The 10,165-nt window shown below is 45.3% G+C and overlaps 1 protein-coding gene across 2 annotated transcripts in view; it reads left to right on the forward strand.

Annotated features, from left to right (window-relative positions):
* The window catches only part of MRAS (muscle RAS oncogene homolog), a 38,167-nt gene extending 36,667 nt beyond the window's left edge, over positions 1 to 1,500 (forward strand). For both annotated transcript variants that reach the window (XM_082284944.1, XM_082284945.1), the window contains exon 7: positions 555 to 1,500. In XM_082284944.1, coding sequence (XP_082141070.1) covers positions 555 to 654 — 100 coding nt within the window. In that variant the 3' untranslated portion in view covers positions 655 to 1,500. The remainder of the gene's footprint in view (positions 1 to 554) is intronic.
* The last annotated feature ends 8,665 nt before the right edge of the window (positions 1,501 to 10,165 follow it).

Below are 10,165 nucleotides of genomic sequence, written 5' to 3' on the forward strand. Positions count from 1 at the left end.
TGTGCTCAGGTGCTCTTCACAACTTTCAGGAGAAGGCAGAGCCCCATAGGCAGCAAACTCAGTTTTCGGTTTATTATTTTTTAGCCCCTCCTCCATCACCAAGTCTGTAGCAGTGCAGCTGGCTAAGGGCAATGCCAGCTGAAAGGCAGATTTCTCTGTGCTCTCTGTATCTCTCTCATCCTCTTCCCTAGTGAGTGTCAGCAGCACTGTAACACATGATGTTGCATCGCTCAGAGCATCCCTGTTTCCCAGAGCAGCCCCTGTGGCAGGGGAGGAGGCAGCAGTTCACCCAGGGCAACTGGAGGCATAGTGCCCTGGCAGGACATACATCCCTGCCATAATCCTTAATGGCTTCTTTCCTCCTTCCTGAAGAATGCAGGCAGTTCTCAGCTGTGTGGCATGGAAAGCCATGCAGTGCTGGAAGGGTATATGGAGATATGTATGCAAATATGCACAGGCACACCAAGATGCTGCTCTGCAGGCTGCCCAGGGCTCTGGATCCAACCCAGCCTTATGTCTCACCTGCCTGCTTTCTTCTCTGTCTCCCAAAACAGGCAACAAATCCCAGAGAAAAGCCAGAAAAAGAAGAAAAAGACCAAATGGCGAGGGGACAGAGCCACGGGCTCCCATAAACTCCAGTGTGTGATTTTGTGACGGGACACCCTGGGAGTGCCTTGGACGCCTCCCTCCTCCCTTCTTGACCCGCTGCCAGCCCAGGCGAGGAGCGCAGCTCGATGCTGATGCCCACACGGCCCCGTGGCCCCCTCGGGCTCCCTACGGCGGCTCAGACTCGGAGGAGGCAGCTCGAAGGGCCTGGACCCCCCCGGAGAGGAGCTGCACATCAGGGCCAGCGTGGGAGCTGTGTGAATGGGAGGCGGAAGGGATCAGCAGGACCTCAACTCTCAAACACCCCCAGCACCTTCCAGGGGCCTCCATAATGTTTATTAAGAAAAAAAAAAAGGAAGAAGTTAAAAAAAAAAAGTGTTGGTTTTATCTGCAAACATTTCTCTTTGTGACCCATTTCTGAACAGCCTTGAATAGCCCCCCTGTTTGGTAGAGTCGTCTGTGTATGTGTGGGGGAAGGGAAAGGGCTTTTCTTTCTCTTAATTTTTTTTTTTTTGTCCTCTTCTTCCTTTTTGTTGTTTGCTCAGCGAGTGTTGGGTTGCAAAGAAACAACGGCCAGGCTTAAATTTCTTGCACTGAACTCTCTCTAGGGCGGCAGTGCCAAAACACAACTTCATATGAAAGTGCATAGATTTGGAGGAAGAAAATTAATTCCAGCTGCTCTGGGTGCTCCAGACATTGTGTCAGACTCTGGAGGGCCGCCAGCTCACAGACCATAAACTCCAGCTTAGGAAAGGAGATTTGGGCTTGGATTATATTTTTTTGTCTTACCCTTTGTCCAGAGGTTTTGTTTCTGTTTTGTAACTTTGGACATATCAAACTTAAGATGTTTTGTTAACCTGGAAGTATTTAAATTAAAGTAATTTACAAATGGAAGGGTATGTCATTTCTGGGGGAGGGAGATGGAGGGGAAGGGAGAAAAGAAGTAAAATCTGAACTGAATTTGTTATTTGGGTGTTGAATTTCTTCCTCATAAATGCATGTAAAGTGGTGCAATCTAAATCCCTCTCTATTATTCCTTAACCTTTCCCTGCAAAGCCACTCATGGGTAGATTAATTGTTTTGCTTTTCCCAGGCTCATCTTACACACACAGGAAAAAAAAACCTGTTTATGGACTTTGGCTCAATGTTTTTTCTTCTCCCTCCTTCGCCAAGAGTTGGTGACTTGAAAGGAAGAGGTGTTTTTAAAATGATTCAAGTGGAATGTGTCTCTTCATAAGCTGACTGTATCTAAAATGTCTCCCTGAAAACAGCAAAGACTAAAAATGCCTTATGAAAAGACAAGGCAAAAACCCTGCAAGCGTTCAGACTGCCATCTGTAGCACCAGAAATATGGTTGTGCACATCCCGGAGGGGCCACGTGTTCTTTCACACCTCTCCTGGCAGTAAGAATTGCAGTGGCAAATTTGTCTTCAATGGAATGTCATCTGCTGGATTGAATCCATTGGCTCCATTCACATGGTCACCAAACTTATTTAAAAGTAGCAACTCGCTTTTCATCAGCTTGACTCCTATTCAAATATGCTTTGTGGGCATGACTTAAAATATTGGCAGAGTATGAATGCCTGAGATTTATGTGTCTGAGCACAGAAAATCCTGGTATTGAAGATGCATTCAAGATGATGGATCATCACAAACTTATTGTCCATGCTTGTCTATTTGTCACCAGATTTCATCTTTTGACCCTTTGCCAGGCCACTTTTTAGAAGTGAGTTGGCTGCTGATTATTTTTCAGGTGAGTGAGGCTAATGGAAATATGTTCTTAACTTGTCCAGTCTTCGTCACAGGCAGAAGATGGCAAAAGCCTGCAGCTGGCTCAGCAAGCTGCTTAGGGTAATGCTGGCTCTGCTGCTTCTGTGCCCTTGGGCATGGTGACAGATGCTGGGGATGGATTAAGCAGGGGGATATTGGAAAGGAGTGTCTCTGATGGACTCTTGGGTTGGATGTGGGCCATACATTTCAGTGAAGTAGCAACATGCTGTGTCAGCTGAGATGTGGCTCCAGACCATTGCAGCATTTCTCCCAGCGTTGGCTGAATGGAACTGCAGCAACCAAAACCATCCACTTCATATTCTAGTCCTTGAGACTTGCCTCTGCCTCCTGGAGGAAGATCTCCCTGTTGGCATTTCATTTGTTCTGCTTTGAAAACCTCTAGTAAATCAGAAATTGTCTGATCTTTGCAACCAGCCCATTTCACCATCACCCCTGTAACCACTTCCCTGCCAGAATCCCTGTTTAGCCTGACTGCTGGCTTCATAGTTTTAATTATACACTACTAATGCTATGGGATCCCACACACAAGAAGATGATGGCATTTTCAGGGAGCCCTTTTAGTACCCCCTAGAGCCCTTCCACTTAAAAATAACTTGATTTCTGCTGAACCACCTCATCCTTATTATTTTTATCTAAACCCTTGGGAATACTTGCCTGAAAACAGCATGTGTGTCTCTTGAGTCACATCTGCTGCGTACTCAGCACTGCATGTGAGAAATTATCTGCTTTTTCTAAAGCTTCTTAATTGTTTCTTCAGTTTCTTCAGCAACTAACAGCTATTGCAGAATAACGGAGCGGAGGAGGAGGGGAAAGGAGCAGATTAACAATGGAATAGTGGCAAATGGGGAAAGCATGGCTGTGTTCTTTTATGTTCATCAACTTGTTTATAGCAAGGAGTGTTTTCCAGGAAGGATTGCATCTCTGGCAATGCTGGGGTGCTGAAAATAGCGAGGTATGCAAAGCCTTCTGCCACCTAACCCACCCTGTCATATTCAGGGCTGTTGGGAAATGGAGAGCACCTTCCCTGCCATGCACAGCACCTACAGCCCTGGGTAGGGAGACACCAGTTGGTGACACACTACAGAGAGCAACAACTGTGCTTTGGGTGGCTTATATCTTTCTATGGAGCATCCAGTGGATAGTGACATTTTTGTTGTGGTCAGGGGCAGTCTGGAGAAGGATCCTGTAAGGGCACATGTGGGGCTTATTTCCAAAAAGCTGATATTCCCAGTGACCTAACATCATCTTCAGCCCCTGGATAGATCAGCATTCCCTTGTCTCAGTGCAATCTGGTTCCTCTTCTGTTAAACAGGAATTGGCAAGGTAGAACTGGCCATAGCCTCACCTTGCTTTCAACACACAGTTTCAAACAAAATGAAAAATGGTAAAACCTTACAGATTTATTGGTATTTAAAAACCAAATAACCTCCTTTTTGTATTTTAGACACTGAATAATATTTTTAGAACAACAAACAAAAAGTATTAAGCCACCTAAGTTTTGGCTTTGCAGAGGTGTCATTACCTCCCCAACCTGGGATCCCATCACAGCTATACCACTGCCTTCAGGTAAATCATGTTGCTGTTTTCTCCCTCAGCTCCTCCTGCCTATAAGGCAGCCACTGGCTTTGTTTTCTTACCACCTTCTGAGGTGCATGACATTTATTGTACAAGCCAAGTCACCTGCTTCTCTGTCTACCTTTGTCTCTCAAGGGGGGAGTGGGAAGGAAGAGAAGGAAAAGTACCCAATTGAAATAAATACATGTTCCTTTGGCATGAGCAGAGTTTAATTGTCCCTCTCTGCCTGCCAACTGTAAATGGCACAAAAGCCTGATAACAGCAAAACCAAATAACACCACTGCACATCTGAGTGGGCCTGCAGGTGGTGGCCACCTACAAACCTGCTTTCTTGGCTGCCTCAGCCAAGGCCAGTGCTGTCACTGACAAAGCTGCTCTGTGACAGCCTGGGTACATTTAAATAAACCATATTCAGATGATGGTGCTCAGCAGCAAAACACTGGAGATGGTGAACAAGAGAAGCAAGATTTAACAAGGGGCTGAAATTGCTTGGTTTGGATCAGATGTTTCAGTTTAACAAGAGGCCATTGCCGTATGTTGCTCGGTTCCTTAATCTGCAATAATTAATTTTGGCTGGCTCTTTTAACCTACAGCTGTACTAGAATTTGCAAATTAGGACAGGCTGAGGGGTTTAGGCGTACATGGTGTGTCTCATCTGGAGAGGGAATGAGCATTATTAGGCACAGAGAAGACAGCATTGTAATGCTGGTTCAGATTTTTGTTTTAGCTTGTTACCATCCTCAGGCCAAAATGGACTGCCCAGAGCCTTATTCAGCTCCAGTGATTTCAAGGCATGGTCCCTAAATGCTGCTTGGGAAGGAGGTGATCCCCCCCAAAGCTCTGTTAAGAGTAGAATATAACGAGGAATACAGAAGATATTTTAAGAGACCCAACTTGTGGTGTACTCGAAATGTCAGAGTTCAGATACTCATTTATTGATGAGGCAGAGAGAGGGCTTGAGAGATGTTTGGCATTAGGGAAATAGCCAAGGCCCTGTGACAAGTGCCACATCTAACTTGGAACAGACAGAAGAGCTCTGTGTGTGGAAATCTGCTTTCAGTGAGCTGGGGTTCAGTGGCCAGTCTACTCTATCTGCTGTAGGGTGGGCAGAAAGGAGCTTTAGTGCATTTATTAAGGACTGCATTAGAGTGCACAGCAAACATGACAACGAAAAGGAGAGGAAGCATGCTGTGGCATGGGAAGTGTTGTCATTCTTGGTCACTGTTCCCTGTGCTGGGAGGTCTCCAGTGGTCACATAGCCTAAATTGTGTGTCTTGCATTTATGTATTTAATGGCATCTGAGATGCCTGGGGGTAGCCAGGGCATTTACCTGTGAGTTTCAGCTCTAACACAAGACTTATAGGAAATCTGTGCCCTTCTGGAGTAGCAGCCATCAGCCAGGCAAGGATTCACCAAAGCACCTGAAACAGCTCCAGACATGTACCTTGGGGCAGCCAGTAGGTGATTTGAGAACCCTTTTCTATTTCACAGCAGTGCTCTGAGAAAGTGGATATTTCAAGTGCCTGTGGATACCCTAGTTCTTCTCCTGCAAAGTGATGTCATCTGTGTTTTAGGGACTCACTGATGCATCTAGACAAAGTCAGAAGTAGAAGTCACCAATCTTGTGAAATGTATTAATTGCATCTTGCAGCCTGGGCGATCTCATGAGTATCACTTGCACAATTAGGCTGTAAATAATTCAGTATTTGGCTATCAGGGATTCCATCAATATTATGCAGGCCTTTTGCTTCCTTTTCTCTTGCATGCAAGGGGAATAAATATTTCATAGATGATCTCACAGGTGGTTTCTGGGATGACACAGGACTTACTTGCAGCAGAAGAGAGCAGGGAGATAGATGACTGTGTGCACTGGATCCCATGATGGGGAGACACAAGGAGTTACAGCACAGAGGTAGGCTCTGGTCTCAGGGGGTTTCCCACCACTGTGGCAAATCACTGCTGCTTCCCTGCAGCTCCAAGAAGTCACTCATAAGTGGTCAGCAGGTCAGGCAGGTCAAGACTTCCCGAGGCAGGAGAAACGTGTGGGCACTGTGTCACTGCTGTGCCAAAGCGAGGGGCCAGGGAAGGAAGGCTCACATCAGGGAGGGGGATGTTCAGCAGTGCTGAGTGCAGAGGGGAGGCAGCCAAAATCCCCTAATCCTGGCAGTTCTGGGACAGCTTTTTTATTTCTTTTGAATTTAGGGATCCCTTTGCCAAATCCCAGGGGACCGGCAACATTGTGCCAAGCCAAACACAGCAGTCTGACTTGCCACAAGCGTTGCTACTTCTCTGATTTCCATCCCTCCTCCCAGGTCTCTCTCCTACAGACCAGGACATGTACAACATTGTCTGAGAGCTCAGACTGGGCATGTGGTCAGATCCAGAAGCCAAAGAGGAGGGGCTCAGGCAACATCCTGGATTTGGTCAATAAGAGAGCAGGAGCAAGAGGCGGAGGAAGGAGCTTTGTGAATCAGGACCCTGTTCTATAAAGCCAAATCCTCTGCAAATCTGGGCAAGAGACATTGTACAGCTCGTGATTAAGACAATCTCTGCTGAGAAGTCAGCCCAGCTGAACAAGTCACGAGCTGGTCCGTGGGCTGCCACACACAGACGTGGTTATCATGTGGCTTCTGTGACAGGGGCTCCTCTCATTACAGTAGTCAAGCCCAACCAGACCCAGCCAAGGCCCAGACAGACACTGGGCATACCTCTTTGCAACTGCCTGTGTCCCCATAAAGCAGGCAGTTCTTTTCTGCAGGCTCCAAAATAAGAGCTGTGTTTCAAACCGTCCCTGCGATGGAGCCAACAGAAAGCAGGAAATTCGAAATTAAGGCTGATGCTCCGGGCTTTGCTCACACAATTGTTGAGGTCAAACAAAGCACAGTGATGTGAGCTGGGGACAGGGTGCTACTTACCCTCCCCTGGGAGCTTCCTGCCTTGCCTCATCTCATCCCAGTCTCCAAACTTTCATAAGAGCTTATGCTGGTTTCTGGCATTGAGTTTCCCACAGAGCTGGTCACAAAGTTTCGTTCCCACGGTTTTTTTGCTTGGCCTGGTGAAGCCTCTTTGTCTCCCCCAGCACCCTTTGGCCAGCAGGGTTAGCGTGGTGATGGGGAGTCTTTGGCAGAAGGTGCTTTGTGGGGAAGAGGAGGTTCAGCAGGAGATGGGGAAAGCAAAGCAGTCACACCATCAGCATAAAACACTTAAAAGCAAAGGTGACACTCTGCTAGGTTTTTGTTGGTTTTACTCTAGCACATAAAAATTGTTCTGGGAAAATTCACGTGACACCTGCTACCATAAGAAAAGAGAACTGGAACTAATGAGAGAAGTAGAGAACTAATGATTTTTCACTTCAGGATCTTAAAGCATTCAAGAAACAATCCAACCTCTTGCAGTCAGGACACTTAGAAGTGGCAGATCCTGTTCCATAGGCTGAAGAAACAAGAGCACAGACATCTGAAACGTAGAGAAAGAACAGGGGCTGATGAGATGCCCGAACATCAAACATTGCTGGGACTTGTGACCAATTTGCTTCAAGCTGTGAAACTATAATTAACATGGACTTAGCTAAAAATAAATATTAAATGCAAAAAGAAGAGGTCTAAGGCCAGCTATCTCAAGAGGTTCAGTGTTACAGCAGTCCCTGATAAAAACTGTAAATACCTACTAGATATAGGCTGCTTTCATAAGTGGAATTTTCTCAGTATTTTCAATTGATTTTTTCCCCCTAAGCAATCTATCTCCTTCCTAATTTAGGATTCATCTTATCACATCATAGAGATAAACTAAAAATGGAAAAGGTCACCAGTTCTACTTTACTTAGGGGGAAAAAAATATCCTTTGTAAAATGCCTTTGGACTTATTTACAGGACTGCCTTTGTTTTTCTTAGAGAACAAAAGCTTGACTCCTGCTTATCCCATGGAGCCCTCAATACCAATGACTGGATCAGTGATGGGCTACCTGAGGAAAATAAACCAGTGAGCACCAGGTGTAAGCCATGTGAGCCCACAGAGGAATTGCTGTTTGAAGTTTCCAAGGATTGGAGGCTAGTGCTTAATTTTAAAATGATAGGTCCTTTGGCAATGCTGTCCTAAGACAATAACAAAGAAATGGCACTATCTAAGGCCAGTGTGACTGTTCCTCCCGGCATTCAGAGGACCACCAGACCTGGCTATGTAAGTAGTGGTACTGACGCCTGTGCGGAATAAACTATCTCTGCTTCTTGAGACAGGGCTTAGCATCAGCCTGACCAATGCTGCAGGCTACTGCCTACATGTTTCTTATGTTTTACTGCCAACTAATGCCAAATTGCAGGCTTAGTCAGGTCTACCAACAGTCTAAGCTGAATTTTCTCTTACTATGACCAGTATGGGACTTGTAGCACTGAAAAATCACTGAAAAGCCAGTCTGGCCACAGCACAACATTTCGTTACTGCCCAGCTGCCTCTTGTCTGCAACAGCCTTTTACCACAGGCTCTGTAAAGGTGGGACAGAGCTGCTGCTTCTCCCTGGAGAGAGGTAAGTGCCTTGAATTTGATTGTGTGGGCCTGGGCTTGGGTCTGCTCTATGCCTCTGTCATTAAGGGGGTGTTAACATCTCTTTGGGGCAATTTGGCTGTTTCCAAGGAATGAATTATCTGCATTGACCAGCTGAGGGCAGGAACAATTTGGCTATGTTTTCAGGTGGTATCAGAATTAGGTGGTTTATATATAGATTAAGCTCCAGGAGAGCATCTGTGATGAGACATGCCATGTGGACTGGCTGTGTCCCAGACCAGCCTCTGTCAGCCCCACCTGCCACTTGCAAAAATATCCAGCAGCAAACACACACAGGGTGGGTGGCTCTGGCATGAGCAGGGAAGTCAATACACCCTTCATGTGTGTGCAGTGTAGGTGCTGGCAGCAGGACTGCTTGGCACCACTGGGAATGCACTGGGGTTTTTAGTAAGGGTACACTATGCTTTTCCAGATCAGTCCTGCCCCTCTCTTGCCTATTGGTGCAGAAATAACCCAAAGAGCAACTAAACAGCAAACAAAGCTTCTCTAACATCTTAGTCTTCTCAGTGAGGGCGGGGAGTAAAACTGTCCCAGAAACAATGGTTTAAAAAATGCTGAAGGGGGAGAGTGTAAAAGGGAAACTATAATGTGCACTTGCACTGGTGGTGGATGTTTTTATTACTGTTATTGGCTATTCAAACACTTATCCAAAAAAAGGAAAGGAGAAGTGGAGACAGCAGCTTCAAATCAAACAGATTTCAAACAGTTCACAAATTTTTCTAAATATATTAATCTTCCAAAGACTCTTTAGCCTGTTAGTTAGATTTAAATAATCATGACCTAGTACTTACTAACTAACTAAAATCTTTTGAGAGTTCATATTTATAGTCCAGATCACTGTAAAACAAAGGGCAGAAAGAAATCCCATTTGGATGTGAATGTTTAATATGGCTGTTTGGAAAGCTGCTGCACTGACATTAATTTGGGCAGATAATCAAATAAGTATTAAAACAAACAATTATGCAGACATATAATTAGAATAGGAAAAGGTTCCAAGTTAAGCCAATAGAAAATGGTTTATAAAGACCATTTGATCACAGCCTTTCAAACAGAACTGGAACAAAAAAACAAGGCTATTACTTTATATTTGGGACTATAGATCAGTGGAGGTACCAGTAGTACCTGGTATGTAAATACAGGATAGATGCTGGGTTTGTTCCTCAGGGACCCGCTCCAGAGCCTGTGAATGTTAACTGGAGCCTTTCTGTTATGTCAAACAGACTTTGGGTCAGGGTCCATCACCTTCTGATGAGGGAGTCCCACAATTCCTTTATTTGGCAGCTTGCAGGAGAAGCAGAAGTAAAACATATTGTAAAAGCCAAGCTCCAACATGAGTCCTGTTCAATTATGTCTTAACATTAAACTGTAGCTAATGTGCTTTTACCAGATGTCCTGATGAAATACTATTACAAGCTGGTGCATTGCATTAATTAAAGTGAAATTTCATAATGAATTCTTTTTTCAAGGCAGCAGGGATGAATTGATGACCTACATAACCTCCCTTCCCTCTGAAATAGCTTTCCAAACTAATGAAATGAATCCCCCTGGTTGTGGCAGGCGAATGGAGCGAGCTGTGCTTTGCATCCCAGCTACACACTGCGACAGGAAAAAATCTGGGCACTCTCCACAGAGATTA

This window comes from Coloeus monedula (assembly GCF_965178545.1).
Source record: "Coloeus monedula genome assembly, chromosome: 7".
Classification (NCBI taxonomy): domain Eukaryota; kingdom Metazoa; phylum Chordata; class Aves; order Passeriformes; family Corvidae; genus Coloeus; species Coloeus monedula.